The sequence below is a fragment of the Leptosomus discolor genome, chromosome Z (assembly GCF_034619465.1).
Source record: "Leptosomus discolor isolate bLepDis1 chromosome Z, bLepDis1.hap2, whole genome shotgun sequence".
Lineage (NCBI taxonomy): Eukaryota > Metazoa > Chordata > Aves > Leptosomiformes > Leptosomidae > Leptosomus > Leptosomus discolor.
In genome coordinates, this window is record NC_141419.1 from 81,174,372 (window position 1) to 81,191,171 (window position 16,800).

A 16,800-nucleotide genomic window follows, 5' to 3' on the forward strand; every position below is an offset into this window, starting at 1 on the left:
ATGCCGCCCTGGCTGCTCGGCAGCCTCTGCTGCGTGCTGGCGGCGCGGGCGGCGCTGGGCGGCAGCCCCGCGGGCGCGGAGGCGGCGGAGCAGGAGGAGGAGGAGAAGCTGATCCGTGTGCTGGTGCTGCTGCCGCAGGACGACGCCTACCTCTTCTCGCTGGGGCGGGTGCGGCCGGCCATCGAGTACGCGGTGCGGAGCCTGCGGGAGAGCGGCGCCGGCCTGCCGCCCGGCTACGCCTTCCAGCTCACCTACGAGGACTCGGCGTGCGGCAACCGCGCCCTCTTCAGCCTGGTGGACATGGTGGCCCTGCAGCGCCGCCGCCCCGACCTGCTGCTGGGGCCCGTCTGCGAGTACGCGGCGGCGCCGGTGGCGCGGCTGGCGGCCCACTGGGACGTCCCCATGCTGTCGGCGGGGGCGCTGGCCGCCGGCTTCGGCGCCAAGGGCGGCGAGTACTCGCACCTCACCCGCGTCGCCCCCGCCTATGCCAAGATGGGCGAGATGCTGCTGGCCCTCTTCCGCCACCACCAGTGGAGCCGGGCCACGCTGCTCTACAGCGACAGCAACCCCGAGCGCAGCTGCTACTTCGCCATGGAGGGCGTCCATGTGGTCTTCCAGGAGGAGGCCTTCCACATGGCCGTGCACAGCTTCGACGAGAGCAGCCGACACCTCGACCTCGACGACGTCGTCCGCACCCTCCAGACCGGCGAGAGGGGTGAGTGGCGGCGGGGCGCACGGCTGGGCTCCTCGGCGGCGTTCGGTGGCGGCTGGGGTCAGGGACGGGGCGCTGGGAGCACCGGGGAGGGAAAGGAAGGTCCTGCGGGAGAGGGGAGGCACGTCCCCTCCCCACTCATGGGGAGATTGGCTGCCGTGCTGTGCCAGTATCCCCGGGCCAGGTGACCCCCGACGGATGGGGACCAGCTGCCCCATAGCGGGAGCTGTGCCCGCAGAATTTCGTTAGAGGTTTGCCTGCGGCAGGCAGGGAGGGAGGCTTGCCCTCGGGGACCGCGCTAGGAGGGTTTTGTGGCATAGTGAGAAATGGGCTTTCTGGCAGCAGTCCGGGTTACCCAAAATCACCGCATCTGCAGAGCAGCCAGTCTGTTACTTATTCTCTGGGATTTTTGCAATGACTCTCTGAAAGTTCAAAGACTAAGCAAAGATGTTTCCCTCTCGTGCTTCTGTGTCTTGCCGCGGGGATCCTTTTCCCGGCTCCTGCCGTTGGAAGCTCCGTCGAGTACCTCGTAAATAACAAATGCATTTAGAGGAAGTGGTCGTTTAAGGGAGTGTGTGGATGCAAAACCCATGAGTGTGTGCAGTAGTATCGCCACCAACTGTTAGCAAAACACCGTGGAGATAAATGGCTTGTAAAACATCTTGGAAGTCACCTCCGGGATGGGTGAACTGGCTTTGCATCATGAAGTAGTAAAATGCTCCAAGTGCTTTGGGATGTGCAAATTTGTAGTTAGATGTGTCTTAAATTGAGATCTCACCGAGTAATGCATGGATACATGGGCTTATCTAAAAGACGTTTTTTGTTAGATGCGTTTACCAGCCATAGGCTTCCCCAGTAAGTTATTGGAAAAAAAGAAAAGGTGTATTCTAGGAGCAGACCACAGGTTCAAGGTAAAGAAAGTCCTTAGCTTTTTTCCAAAAGAGGCATAAATGTACAGGATGCTTTGCACAATTTTTACATCTCCATTTGTAGAATGTTAAAATAGCATTAAAACTGGACCGATAAAGATCATGCCATGTGTGACTGGCACAACTGGTGTTATGGTGCCGTGAGCTGTGGATGGAGCAGCCTTTCATGGCTGATGTCGTTATGCTTCTGTGAAATCCTTAATGTGCACAGGATCATGTGTGAGATAACTGAGGTGTACTAGCATATGGCTCTTTAATTCTCTGTTCACCAAAGCAGGTGCTTAAAATAGAGCTTTCCTAGTAAGTACCATTTGGGGAAATATACTGAATGGAGAGAAAGAAATGTGTGCTAGAGGAAACCACTATGTGGGGAAAGATGCTTTTCTTTTTTTAGTCAGCTTTCCTGATGCTAAGAGCATAACAGCGTGCTTACGGCAGGAAGAGTGTTTGCCCTTAGCCTTAAGGAGCTGTGGGAATATGACGGATGGCTAAAGACAGCCCTGCTCTTCAGACCATGCTGACAGTCAGGGAAGAGAGGCTTGCTTTCAGCCTAGGCTTAAATGGTTTGCTGAGACTTCTGGTCTTGCATCATTCTGTCTTCTTTCCGCCTGCCTTGTGCCATGTGGGGTCCCTCCTGCCACCGCACCTCTTCATTTGTTCTCTGCCTCATGCTGCCATGGCGAAAGACAGCAAGTGGGGCCATTCAGCTTCTGCTTGTGCCTTTCTGACTTCAAAGACTGGCCGCAGGACTCACCTGGCACGTTCCTCTGGGCCTGAGGCGTGGTCCTGCTGCTCACAGCATCTTTCAGGTTGTCACAATGATTTAAAAATTGTCATGTGAAGGATGCACCATGTGCTTCAGCTGACCAGATGAGGTCTTCATTTCTCCTGGGGACTTCTTGGAGGTCCCCGCAATGGGGCAGCAGGGCTTGTGGGTGACAGGGCACTGTCCAAAGCACTTTCTAGAAACTTTTTTCATTGGCTCGTTTTCTCAGGAGTTTTTAAGGGCTCCTGTGTTGCACCTACCCTGGCACTGTCCTGGCCTTTGACCCTGTACCTTCTCTGTTTCCAGAGATTGTGGCAGGTGGTGGTCCCACCTGAGTGGTTGGGCTTCCTTGAGTCGACAGAGTGGGAGTGGTCTTTCAAGCAGACAGAGGAAACCTGCTTGAAACTCTCCCAGGGCTGAGAAAAAAAGCTGCGCCACCAGCAGGCCCGTGGGGATGCGGGGCAGAGTCTGGCCCCACAGGTTAGGTTACTGCTGGCTGGGGGTTTGCACAGAGCTCACAGGGGTCCGGGACGCAGAGGCACTAGTCAGCCGTGGCCTGGGCACCCGTCTACTTCAAAAGGCTCAAGTCGTGGAGTCACAACAAAATCGTGATGAAAAATACGATGATAAAAGTTAACCGCTTGTCTTCAGTGGATTTCAGCAGTAGTTCAAGCTCACTTGTAGGCTCAGTTAGCCTCACTGCAGACTTGACACTGTAGGTTCAGGTTTACTATTATGCTCACAAACCCAGGACTATGCTTAAATGTGTTCTGCGTGAACACGTAGTCCAAGGGATGTGTGCAGAAAAGGGAACACTTACTCCTTAAACTGAACTTAAACTCTGAATAATTGCAGGATGAGTCAATGATCCTAGTCAATAAATTCAGGATATTAGTGTTAGAATTACTGTGGTCTGCATGTATTATACTGGAGGGAGAACATTTTGTATGTGTTTGCACGTACACTTTTGTATGTACATAATAGTAAGGTACAGATGCAGGTTAAATACGCGTAATTTACATTTTTGGAAGACTGAGATAGACATGCCCATAGCTTATTTGCTTCAAATTCTTGAAATATGTAATCTTTGCTCTCCTGCTGGGTTAAAAACCACATCCAAATAGTTGATATTACTTCCCTTACATTCCTTTAGAGGCTTACAAAATATGAGTTAATGTATTTTAAAGTAGGGTTTTTCCCCCACACTCTTTGTTTTATTCCTTTTCCTCAATGTCTTTTACTAGTGGTGTGGGAATCTCTTTGATTCCAGCTACAGATTATGATTTTATGATAGATGTGAATTATAAAGGCGAATTCAAGAGAGAATTGGGAGGGCAGCAAAGAAACGTTTCAAAAGGAAATCTCTCACCTATACTGAAATTAGGAACAGACAAATTCATTCCTGATGTGCATCTGGAAAAGATCTGATCCAAATTTTATTGTAAGAAAATTTTTTTTCTTCTTTTCCTTCATGCTAATATACTTCACAATGGTCATGAAATATGTCCTGCTCTGTTGCTCTGGAAATTATTATATTACTCTGCTATAATCAGTAGGACAGAGCTATGCATGGTATAACTCTCCTGAAGCATGGGGATGTACTGAACGTGACTCGCCCCAGCAGCGCATCTGGAGCTTTATGCCTGTGATGGCATCCAACCAGAAAGTGATGGGAGAAGATTCATTGTGTGCGAAAAGATTTGGCCTGTTTGGCCTTCTCATTTCTTGTAATAGCAAGCACTTCTACCCAGAAAAGCTGAATGTGGTTTTGATTCAGTTTTATTGTTGGGGTGAAAATATTTGCGTACATTATTGTAGCTTTTGAGCCCTGCCATGCGTGACAGCGTTCTTGGAAACATGCGTGCAGTTGGTTTCGAATCATCGTCACAACAGGATCTCTTACAAGTTTGCTGTACAATACAGCCCCAAGGCATGCACTGGTACAATACTTAGCTGCTCCCTCTGATGTCAGTAGCTTCATACATACCCATAGTCTTGTGAACCTACATAAAAGTTTATAGTATGATGTGCTCAGTGTGGGAGGTGTCTCCCCATTGCTGAAGACCTCAACTGGCTTTCTGCTTTCCCTTTGCAGAGGTAAGGGGTGGCAAGGGAAGTAGTCCCTCCTGCCCAGCAGTTTGGGGAAGCGACCTCTCAACCACAGCTGTCACAGTGTGGATTGTGGTGCCCACATGGAACATGCTTCTGGGCTGGCAGGTCCCACTGTAGCAGCAGAGCCCCTGCTTAGCTCTTGGTCTGCAATAAATGAGGCCTTGTGGTGTTTAATCTTGTAACCACCATTAATCTTCATGCTCAAAAAGTGTCACTTGCTTTCCTCATTTCTCAATATTAAGTGTCCCATTAAAGGTCATTGCCTCAGCTTATTGAATAGTCTCTGGAGGGAGACTCGTGTTCTGGAGAGATTCATACCACTTTCCCTAGACAGCCGCAGACATGCTGCTCTCCATTAACAGTAGCGAGGCAACAAATTCTAGACCAGATACCTAAATGTTAGATAGCTGAGGTGTAGGCAAGATCAGTTTACACCAGACTGTTCAATGGAATGGAAATTAAAATGGTAATGTCATTGCATCACCTTAATTCTTACATCTTCAGGTTGTCTTATGTCCACTTCAAAGTAACAACAGAGGCTTATGGTTGCAGTTGACTCTATGAATATATACAGCTGAAGAAATTTGAAGCCAGAACTTACCACATGTTGCAGGGGTAAAAAACCAGATCACATACAGGCTCTGTTTAATTATTTTTAGAGGAGACGGGAGGAGGAAGCCTCTCTTTGTTTGGTACCTGTCTTCCGTCAGCTGTTTGGGAAATCAGCTTTGTTTGCCATCTGCGTTGTCATGTTTGTTGCAACACTGGGAGGACAGCTGAGGTCACTGCCTCTGGCAGCGTTCATGCTTAACAGGCTGTTCTCTGAAGTTCTTGAACTGCTTCTTATCTGTGTTTTTCATTTTCTTCCACCAGTTGTAATCATGTGTGCCAGTGGCGACACAATCAGAAACATCATGTTAGCTGCTCATCGTCAAGGAATGACCAATGGGGACTATGCTTTCTTCAATATTGAACTCTTCAACAGCTCATCATATGGTAATGTTTTTCCTGCCCAAGTATGTTGCAAAGCCTTCTTTAAGCCTGGTAATATTTTTAGATTTGTTAGCCTCGAAATATGCAGCACCAAGTCCCAGAATACACCACTGTGTCTCCAAGTTGTTGCAGTTATCTTCCACTTGGGCTGTGGTATTGCAGGAAATAAAATGGACCTTGTGGCTATAGTTGCCAGTGGGTGGATCACAAGATGCCAAATACACTGTAGGCAATACTTATTTAGTTACTTGTGGGGGAAGCAGCACCAGACAGAAGCATTGGTTATAGCAGCCAGATGTGGGTACTCTATGTTGCAGTGTGTGTGCTCAGCTTTACGTGGCTTGCACTGTCCCCAGCCTTGTGACTGCCAGATCTCAGGGCAGGAGTATTCCTGGCTGCCCGGTGGCCTGGAGGCTGGAAGGAGGCACTAGCAATGGCCAGGAATATGGGCAGCTGCAGGGCCTGGGTCTCCTGAAGTCATCTCTGTGCTGGGGGATCCACACGTGTAATTTTTTTCAGCTTTTGATCAGAAACTGCATCTGCAAAAATATTCAGCAGTGTTGTTGTGTTGAAGGGAAATCACTTCATGGGACATGAATAGTCCAAATTTACTAGAGTAGGGTGAATAAAAGTGGCTGATTCCACCCCTAAATAAAAAGGATTAGATTTGTCAAATTAAAACATTGCTTTAAAATATAAATTAAATACATTTGCTTTTTGAAATACACTTACGTTTGATATTATGGCAGTGCATGGCAGGGACTGAACCTGCGCTCAGCTGCTACAGCCATCTCAGTTAAATGAAAGTAATACTGAAGCAACACGTTTGCTGAGTTTTAAACCACATCAGGTGGCTGAAGCTTGGACAAATTCATGTCTGGGAACTAGGTTTTGCTGCAGTGTCAATGTGGCTTTTGAAAGGAGCAGCCTCTTTTGCAGGTGCAGAGAAAATTGTTTCCCCCCTGTAGGCTGCCTGAACTAATCCGCTACAATAACAAACTCATTTCAAATTGAAAACCAAGTGGGAATTGAGAAAGAAGGAAAACTTGGGTATTTTTTTCTTTGTTCCAAGCCTCAAAAAGCTAACCGACAGGAATAACTGAACTCACAAAAGAGTGATGTATTTTGTTTAATGAATGTTAATTGTAAGTTAAATTCTTTTGCATAAATTTTTTGTTACCCATCTACCACTTCTGAGATTATTTCACAGTTAACAGTGCTGTTTGTTGAAAAGCTCTATGATGAATGTACGTAGCTGTTTAAATTCAGAGATGTAGGTACGTACAGAAGTGCATGTGTCATCTAGGTTAGCTAAAGAAGTGCCAAGTTTTGTCAGGTGGTAAGGAAATCACGTAAATAACTAAAAGATGAAGTTGCAGAACAACATCAAAGCCAATAGTTTGAATCAAGGTTTTCTTTTTGTTGAGCTGAATTTGGAGTGACTTCATCCTTTTTGTCATAAGCAAAACCATTTGACGTTGCAGCCTTAATCAGGACCACAGCAAAAAGCTGAAGGTGTAGCCATACAGTCCTAGAATCATTAGGTTGGAATAGACCTCTGAGATCATCAAGTCCAACCGTTGACCTAACACCACCATGCCCACTAAACCGTGTCCCAAAGTGCCACAGCTACACGTTTTTTGAATACCTCCAGGGATGGTGACTCCACTACTTCCCTGGGCAGCCTTTTCCAGTGTTTGACCGCTTTTTCAGTAAAGAAATTTTTCCTGATGTCCAATCTAAACCTCCCCTGGTGCAACTTGAGGCCATTTCCTCTTGTCCTGTTGCTAGTTTCTTGGGCCCCGCCTCACTACAACCTCCTTTCAGGCAGTTGTAGAGAGCAATAAGGTCTCCCCTCAGGCTCCTTTTCTCCAGGCTAAACAACCCCAGTTCCCTCAGCTGCTCCTCATAAGACCTGTTCTCCAGACCCTTCACCAGCTTCATTGCCCTTCTCTGGACACGCTCCAGCACCTCAATGTCTTTTCTTGCAGTGAGGGGCCCAAAACTGCACACAGCATTCGAGGTGCGGCCTCACTAGTGCTGAGTACAGGGGCACGATCACCTCCCTACTCCTGCTGGCCACACCACTTCTGACACAGGCCAGGATGCTGTTGGCCTCCTTGGCCACCTGGGCACACTGCTGGCTCATGTCAGCCGGCTGTCGACCAGCACCCCCAGGTCCTTTTCCGCCGGGCAGCTTTCCAGCCACTCATCCCCAAGCCGGTAGCGCTGCCTGGGGCTGTTGTGACCCAAGGGCAGGACCCGGCCCTTGGCCTTGTTGAACCTCATAGCATTGGCCTCAGCCCATCGATCCCACCTGCCCAGGTCCCTCTGCAGAGCCTTCCTGCCCTTGAGCAGATCAACACTCCCACCCAATTTAGTGTCATCTGCAAACTTACTGAGGGAGCACTCGATCCCCTCATCGAGATCATCGATAAAGATGTTAAACAAGACTGACCCCAATACTGAGCCCTGGGGGACACCACTTGTGACCAGTCACCTGCTGGGTTCAACTCCATTCACCACCACTCTCTGTGCTTGGCCGTCCAGCCAGCTTTTAACCCAGCTTAGAGTGCACCTGTCTAGGCCATGAGCCACCAGCTTTCTTAGGAGAATGTTGTGGGAGACGGTGTCAAAGGCTTTACTGAAGTCCAGGTAGGTGACATCCTCAGCCTTGCCCTCGTCGACTAGGTGGGTCACCTGGTTATAGAAGGAGATCAGGTTGGTTAAGCTGGACCTGCCCTTCATGAACCCATGCTGGCTGGGCCTGAGTCCCTGGTTGTCCTGCACATGCCATGTGAGCACTCTCAAGATGAACTGCTCCATAACATTCCCTGGCACCAAGGTCAGACTGACGGGCCTGTAGTTCCCCCCATCCTCCTTCCAGCCCTTCTTGTAGATGGGTGTCACATTGGCAAGTCTCCAGTCATCTGGGACCTCCCCTGTTGACCAGGACTTCTGATAAATGACGAAGAGTGGATTGGTCAGTTCCTCTGCCAACTCCCTCAGTATTCATGGGTGGATCCCATCCGGCCCCATAGACTTGTGGATGTCCAGGTGACAGAGCAGGTCATTAACTGATTCCTCCTGAATTACAGGGGGTTTATTCTGCTCTCTGTCCCCATCTTCCAGCTCAAGGGGCTAATTACCTTGCGGATTGCTTGTCTGCCTATTAAAGACTGAGGCAAAGAAGGCATTAAGTACCTCAGCCTTTTCCTCATCCTTGGTGACAATGCTCCCCTCAGTATCCATATCAGCAGTCACAAAACCCTGAAGTCTGGTCTTTCTGTAGACCCTGGGAGGTTTGGAGGCTTGACTTTACTGGAAACCACTGATCAAGTAACCCCTCTGGCTGCCAGTGGTGGCTCGTTACTGCTGTGCTACTGCGGTGTTTTATCTTACAGAGTAGAAGTGCATCAGAAGTGATTCATCTGGCCATGGGTACAAGTCTGTGTGTGAGCTGGGCTCCCCTTTGGAATCACAGGAGAGAAGTAGGCAGTCCTGGACAGCAATTCACCTCATCTTTAGGTGTCCACAGTGGCTCAGATGAATCGTTCACTACAACTGATGGTTTCCTTGCCTTGGCTGAAACGAGCACAGGGTGACAACCTGGGAAGTGCTGAAGCTGGCTGGGACAAATGATACCCAAAATTCTACTTGAACAGGGGATGCTCATGTAAGAGTAGCAGCTGCAGGAGGTGGGCTGCTGCATTTTGGAATGGTTTTACTCTCCAGGATGGTACTTGCTAGGAGGTAGCGGCAGTTGCAGGAGGCAGCATTGCAATCCCCAGGCTCAGCACCCTACCCCAGGAGGGACCCTGACATCACAGCTGATGTGGGGTGGGTGTCCCCCGTAGACAGGACTTTGTTCAGCTGTGTAGGGGGGCAGTGCTATGCCATCCTTGTGTGGGACCTTTTTGCGGCATGGTGGTGGGGGCAATACCCGTTTGCCCCATGGTCGTGTGGGAGCCTCAGCACCATCCTGCTCTGCATCACAGGTAGTCCAGTCTTGTAGCTTTTCCAAGGGATTAATGAAAACGGTCTGTCTTCTGATGTAGTGCAGTTAGAATGTGGCATTTCCTGACATTTCTAAGTAATTATTTTAAACCAATTTTTCTGTTTCTTTGTGGATGTGGTTCCCATGAAGATTGAAATGACTGTGCACTAGAAGTTTACTTTTGTGCAGATGGTCATCACATGTTGAAAGCAAACATAAAAGGGAAATGTAGAGAAATTCCCCCAAATTCCCTGTTGCCAGTGCTTGGAGATACTAGATTTTGTACCTTATAAAAGCTACAAAATCTAAGAGTGGGTGTGTTTGGCAAGTTGGCATTTTGCCTTTAAGTTCAAATGACCGTATTGCAGTTTGTTGTTGCCCTCTGTTCTGAATAGTTTTGATTTTTTCAGAAGAGCAGGCGTATTAAATGCCAAGGCTGCAATAATTGCACATAAGTACTGTGGCAAGACAACCTCCTGCAAAATAATCCATGAAGGAATTTGAATATGTAAATTATTCTAGGAATGCTGTTATGCAAGTGTACCTTCCTTGCTCCCAGTGCCGTATTTTAAAAAATAAATATGTATAGTGTCCAGGACAGAAACTTACTTACATTCTACCAGCGCTACCATTTCCTTTGGTCTATAATCTCACCCTTTTTAGCCATCCTCATTTGTAAATGGAAAGCTATAGCAAAGACCTCTGTGCTGTAATCTCTGCCATACTTCTTGAATACTGCACCTCTGAAATGCAGGTACCCAGCTGGGACAGAAGCTTTTCAGCTTCGAGGCTCTGGCAGGACTTGTAACCCCTTGTGGGGAAGCTGGCAAGACATGCTAGCTTACAATTGCCAGACACGCATTTCTTTCTTTTGGAAAGCAGTAACAAGGACAAAGTGCAGTCACTGAAGGGACGAGTGCTACCTCTGAGGGCAAAACCAGACAGTGGGACGTTAGTTGCTCTCCAGTGTTTCCGTCAGGTCTGATGAATAGCATCCTGGTGTAAGTAATTTTGATTGGTTAAACTTTGTCAAAGAAATCCCTGAACTAAGGTAAGTGTATCTAGAGCTTCTTTCTAAGACAAGGAAAAGAGTTAAAAAAAAAAAAAAAAGAAATCAAGAATTTGCAAGGTTCGTGGTATATACAAAGATTACAGTCCTAGCTGATGCTGAACTGTGGTAAATAAGGCTTTCCTGGGGTGGAAAAGAGAGGAAAAAAGGGCTCAGGTGGTCCTGTGCCTACCACCCTATGCTGGGAGTGAAGGAAGCTGCCCCGGGGCCAGAAGGAGCAGGAGGAAAGACTTGTCCTCTGGAGAAGTGCAGATCATTTGTTCCTTCCCCTGTGATCTCTGAGGAAGCAGAGCATTTCCTTTACCAAGCTAGTAAAGGATTTGGAGCATGTGAGGAACGGCTGAGGGATCTGGGGCTGTTTAGCCTGGAGAAGAGAAGGCTGAGGGGAGACCTTATTGCTCTCTATGACTACCTGAAAGAAAGATGTAACGAGGCGGGGGTCGGTCTGTTCTCCCTAGTAACAAGTGATAGAACAAGGGGAAATGGCCTTAAGCTGCACCAGGGGAGGGTCAGTCTGGCTAATAGGAAGAATCTCTTTACTGAAAGGGTTGTCAGGCATTGGAACAGGCTGCCTGGGGAGGTGGTGGAGTCACCATCCCTGGAGGTGTTTAAGAGACGGGTAGATGCTGTACTTAGGGACATGGTTTAGTGGTGTTGATAGGGCTATGACAAAGGTTGGACTCAATGATCTTGAAGGTCTCTTCCGACTGAAACTGTTATATGATTCTAATTCCCCAATTACATTTATTCTCAAAAAAAAAAAAAGGGGGGAGGGGGGGGAAGTCCCAGCAGCAGTGCTGGGATTCTGGGAGGACAAAACGCAGGCTCTGTGCTCACTTGCATCGCGAGGACCTTGGTGCTCTGTCCTTTAATTTGCTCTTGCAGGCATGTGGTGCAGCTGGTAGCGCTGTGCAAAGAGCACCATGGGTTTGATGCCTCCTCGACTGCATCTCCTTTAGCATCTCCACTCCCAAACCGCTTGCTTCTCTTCATCCAAATGACACCATGGTCCTTGATGCAAGCAGATGAGCCACATCTTCTCTCATCTCAGGGTCCTATGTGCCTCTAGGTCGCCCTTAGGAGTTTATCTTCCTCTTAGCTCGTTTAGCTGTAATGGAGTTCGTTGCTGTTGTTCGAAAAATGAAATGACTGTCTAGCTTTTAATTATTTGTAAGCATTGAAAGGCACACTGCTTAGGGCTGCCACTGTTCCCTCTAGGCCTCTTTTATTTATCATTTACATAGCATAGCACAAAACCTGCTCCAGAGCAATGTGAACCTTTCCACTGATAATTGTGAAGCTTTGAATCACGGTCTCAGGACCTGCTAAGGTCAGGCCCTGTTAGGCAGAAGGACTCCTCTGCTAATTAACAATCAGCCAGCTACCCTGTTTCTTAAAAATCTGATTACTTTACTGGTGGTCTGAGTTAAATTGTACGCGTGCTATGACACAAAACGTGTAAATACAGCATAGGCGCAGGATCCCATTTTATTTCTAAGTGTTTCTCTTCCACTAAGAGCAGGGCTGGTCTGGCAGCCACTGCACACATGGTTTTCTCCTTAACCGCGGTGGGAGAGCTGTGGGAGAAGTAGCTGCACCATCTGCCTCCCATTTGGGGTAATGATTGTACTATTGACTTTACTGGTGCCTTTCTGACTGCCCAAGAGTGTCGCCGGTGGAGTGATGTGTAACAAAAACTTTGTGGTTGAATCCTCCCTCACTTGTTTTAACTTAAATATCTCTGTGTTTAAGATCTGGCACACTTTTTTTTTTCTCTCCAAGGTGTCTTCTCGTGCTTAGGCTTTATCCCACCCTTTAAAAATAAGCAAGCACAGCATGGGAGTAAATTTGTCCTTCTGTTTGCACATTTACTTCCCACCATCCATTCCTCCCTGCCTGGTTTCCTGAACATCATGAATGGGTTCAGTTCTCCCTAGTACTCTGCCGTCTCCCCAAGGTGCAGGAGAGGGTACTTCTGGGTGAAAAAAGGAAGGCAGTCCTGTAATGGTACCCAATTTGGAGTTGGAAATATGCTTGTTTTCCCATTAGGAAATGGCTCGTGGAGAAGAGGAGACAAACATGACCTTGAAGCCAAGAAGGCATACTTGTACCTTCAAACTGTCACTCTGCTGAGGACTGTGAAGCCTGAATTTGAGAAATTTTCCCTGGAGGTGAAAAGTTCTGTTCAGAAGCAAGGTCTGCATGAGGATGACTATGTAAGTACTTGATCAAAAGCTTCAGGTCTTAGCATCTTCAAAAATATGCTTCTGATTAAAGCAAAAGTAGTAGTGAGACCTTATCAGGACAGAATCACCTGGGTTCAGATGTAAAATCCCACAGTTGCGTGTATTATCTCTTTTCTTTTTTTTTTTTCTTTTTTTCTTTTTTTTTTTTTTGTCAATAATGTAAATAGCGAGAATAGACTTGGTCTGGGTGCACTAGGTCTGTGCATCACCATCCGTGACCAATTGTCCTGTGCTTGTCCCCTTCGTCATCAGCAGGAAGGTTGGGGAAAGACGGATTGCCAGATCTCCCTCCTGCTTACATTTTTTTGACAGGCAAAGAGGTATATTTTTCTTTTTTGTTTTCTCCCAATAATTTTTTTTTGATAGAATCAGATCTCGGAAGGTTACACTCTTTGTATTGCATCTGATGAAGTTTTTCTTGATGTGAATGTGAAAAGTGGTCTTATTTCCCAACTAAGCATATTCAGATTGTTGCTGTTGTTTATTCTAAACTGTCTAAAATATCGGTAGTCGTTGCGAGTTGTTTTAAGCCTAGGGGAGTACCATTGTCCTCCAGAGATGGATGTGGGAAGGTATGTCTTTTTTTAATCTCTCCAAATGTAGGAGGAAGATGCTTCTGAAGATTGCTTTTGAGCTACTACTAAGCTAATTTGTTAGGTGTTTTCATAGAAAAGTCTGTGAAAGCAAGAATGTATAACATGCACCTATAGGGATTTCTGCATGCTGATACAAGTAATTCCCAGACGGTTAGCCTTCCCCGTGATGGAGAGTAAACTTTCCAAATATACTTATAAAGAAAAGAGGCTTGAAGAGAGTTTGGTCAGTCTTTAGATGTAGGAAATGAGAGCTAGGAATTTAAGCCTGAAACTCAGGAAAGCAACTCAAGCTCCTGCTTAAGCATCCCCTTGCTTTAAGCGTTGTGTCCCTGACAGGCAGAGGCATGATCTTTAGTTCGAAGCATAAACTGATGAATTTGAATGTTGTGTTAATAAATTACCATTCCTGCAGTTTGTTGCATAACTTCAGCTGTTTTTAGAAAACCTGTGCTTCTTAGAACTTTATTTTACTTAAATATTTTACTTAAACTGTGAAGTTTGAATCATATCAGTGGCTTGATTTTTCCTGTGAAACTTTCAGAGTCTAGGCAGACAGAAATAGTCTTTTGTTGGCATTCTTTGCCTTGGGTTAGTTGAGAAACCCCAATGGCCGAGTTCAAGATGCTGCTCTCTGAAGAATCTGCTGAATGAGTTTTGAAGAAGTCATGAGACTGTGATTTGTGCTGTTCCTCCCTTTTTTCTTTATGTGCCCTTTTGAAAGTGGCACTTAGCAAGCTATGCACCTTCAAAATCTGCCATGTGCTCTTGGTTGTGGTTGGTGAGAAATGTCATTTTGAATATTAAAGATCCAGTCATCAACAGTTTTATGGCTTTTCTAGTCTGGTCCAGTGTGACAGTTCCTCAGATGAGAAAAGCGTTAAACTGCAGAGAGCTCAGGATGCTGTCTGTGGGCAGTTTGGAGGCAGGCAAGGGGATGCTCTGCAGTTCTGTAGGATGGAGACCCAACTGCAAGCCCTTTTCAAGTTCAGCGTTGATAGACGCTGGGTAGATGCAAGCCCTGTTATGGTCAATGAGCAGAAGTGGATCCGTGAGAGAGCAAATTCTCCCGTGCCAGAGCAGGGCGAGATTTTGCTGGCTAATGTGTTTGTTGGGGAGACTCCTTGCGCAGCTGCATAACCACTGCCAGAAGTCCCCTTCTCTCTTTCCTCACTCCATGGTTGCTTGTGCAATCAGTCATTCATGCTGGCAGTGCTCCTGGCTGCTCTAGGGCAGTTGCACTGGTGCCTGGCTCCCTCGTGCCTTGTCCTTGACCTTCTTCTGCCTGGTTCTGTGGGCTGCCTGTCCCTGTATCCTGTTCCCACCTGTTATCCAAAGCTTTTAGTCTTGCACCAAGCACTCCTTTATCCAAAACCGTCAGCCTTTGCTAGGACAAGGCAGTGGCGTGGGTCTCTGCTGCTGCCTCTCCTACTCCTTTTCCTGCTCTTCCTTTCTGACCTGGCTTTCTGCACCCTTCCCAGTCTCTTCTTGTCAGGAAAGAGGGAGGACTTGTGATCTATGTACGCCTGCCACGGCTTCCTGCCATCTGAAACATCAATCCTTGACTCGCGGGAAGCTCGTGGTGGAGTCCATAGAGATCTGGGGCTCTCTGTGGAGGAGCTACAGATCATGGCTATCAGGGAAGGAGGTTTGGTTTCAGATGCAGAGTGTCCTGGTATTACAGGGATGCTTAAGTTACATAGATCTCAGCAGAGCCTCCCCTACCTGTTTTCTCACAGCCTCCTAACCCAATGGGAAAACAAGCCTTCTTTAAGAGGGGTAGCCTTCGGCTGAGCACAGAAAAAAAACCCACCAAAAACATTAGCTGTGTTATTTCATTAATAGTGTGTGAATTTTAACTATTTGGTTTGCTTTTCATCATTGATGTTGAATTTTACATTTTCCCCACTTTGGACAGTGGGAAAGAGATGCTTCATATTCTCTTAACTGATTGTCTTGCTGCTGTGTTCAGAGGAGAAACATTTCGAGGCAGCCTTTGGGATTAAGAAAAAGATCAGTTTTAAAAACTAATGGGGAAAAATAAAAAGTCAAACTGAGGGCCAGTTCCTTCCTCTCTGAGAGATATGTGGGTAGTGGGCATCTCATTAACAGTGCTTCTTTTTGCAGCATGGGAAGAAAGTGGCAGTTTTAGCCTGGACACATGCTATGCAAGGTTGTCTCCACCAAGGGAAGCCTGGGAGGGAGAGGTCCTTCAGCTGAATGGGTGGGAAGGGACAGAGATGGATTTTTATCTGCTGGATTCTGTTCCTGAAAACAAAAACTTTGGGGAATGATAGTCGGTAGTACAGTCTATCTCAAGTTCTATCCACGAGTGTTGAAATATAATCCTCATCCTTTTCTGCAAGCCGTGTCCCAAGAGGGTGAACTCAGGGAGGTCTGGATTTGAAGCATTCAGTGTTTCTGCTTCTCTGTGTGGATTTTTCCAGTGCCATGGGAAAATGGGGCCCTGGATACGTGGTCTAAATTATCTTGCAGTGACCCTAACTCCAACAAAAGTTGTTAGTGCTGCCATTTTGTCCTGGCCTCTTGCCAGCACTAGTCCTAAAGGCATTATTATCTACCAAAAAAAATATAATAAAAATGGAAAATAAGCAGATGACAGAAGGAAAGATAAGGGAGACAGAAAGGACAAAGTCCTAAAGCAGCAGCTATCCAATTGCCAGATGGAGAACACATATGGCCTCTGGAGGAGTAACAGGTCAAAGAGTGTTGGCCATATTCATCTCCAGCTGTGAAATCACACAGAAAAGAGAAAAATGTGTTCTGGGTATGTCTTTCCCAGGTCAGAAATTGCTGTTGTTTCTGCATGGGTGTTATGCTGTGGAAATGGGGAAGATGGAAGAACCTGTGCCTTGTGAGTGAGCAGGGAAGTGTGGAAAGGGCAATTTCTCTGACTCCTCCAGGAATCTCTCCTGTGAAGGAAAAAGCTTCCTTAAGCACCTTTTAACTAGACAGCATCAAAGATAAGTGGCAGAAAGGTTCTGAGAAAGCATCTAAGAAGTATTTGAATAGATAGTAGTTGCACAGGGTGGGGCTAAAAATTAAAAATTATAGTGTTCTCTGTCTGCAATGTCTCATTGCAACAGCTACCTGAGTCCGTTAGCAAGTATTATTAGTTTGCTTCGTCACCGCTCTCAGAGACTGAAAGCACTTACTGTCATGTTAACGTAACCCAAAGAACTGTGAGCTTAAGCATCAGCTCTGCCCAGCCCTCATCTCAACATTCAATAGTGTCATGATATTTTTTTCAAAAAACATCCTGTAGTTCTGTAGAAAGCCTCACCATTTTGTTTCGTGCCTACTTGGAGACTGACTTCTCTTATAAAATAGCCAAAAAGAGAATTTTTTCAAAAATCTGTTGA

At 46.8% G+C, this 16,800-nt stretch overlaps 1 protein-coding gene across 1 annotated transcript in view; it reads left to right on the forward strand.

Moving 5' to 3' along the window:
* The window catches only part of NPR3 (natriuretic peptide receptor 3), a 41,557-nt gene continuing 24,757 nt past the window's right edge, over positions 1-16,800 (forward strand). Inside the window, exons 1-3 of the mRNA XM_086480161.1 lie at positions 1-715; positions 5,393-5,515; positions 12,628-12,794. Of these exons, the coding sequence (XP_086336287.1) occupies positions 1-715; positions 5,393-5,515; positions 12,628-12,794 (1,005 nt within the window). The remainder of the gene's footprint in view (positions 716-5,392; positions 5,516-12,627; positions 12,795-16,800) is intronic.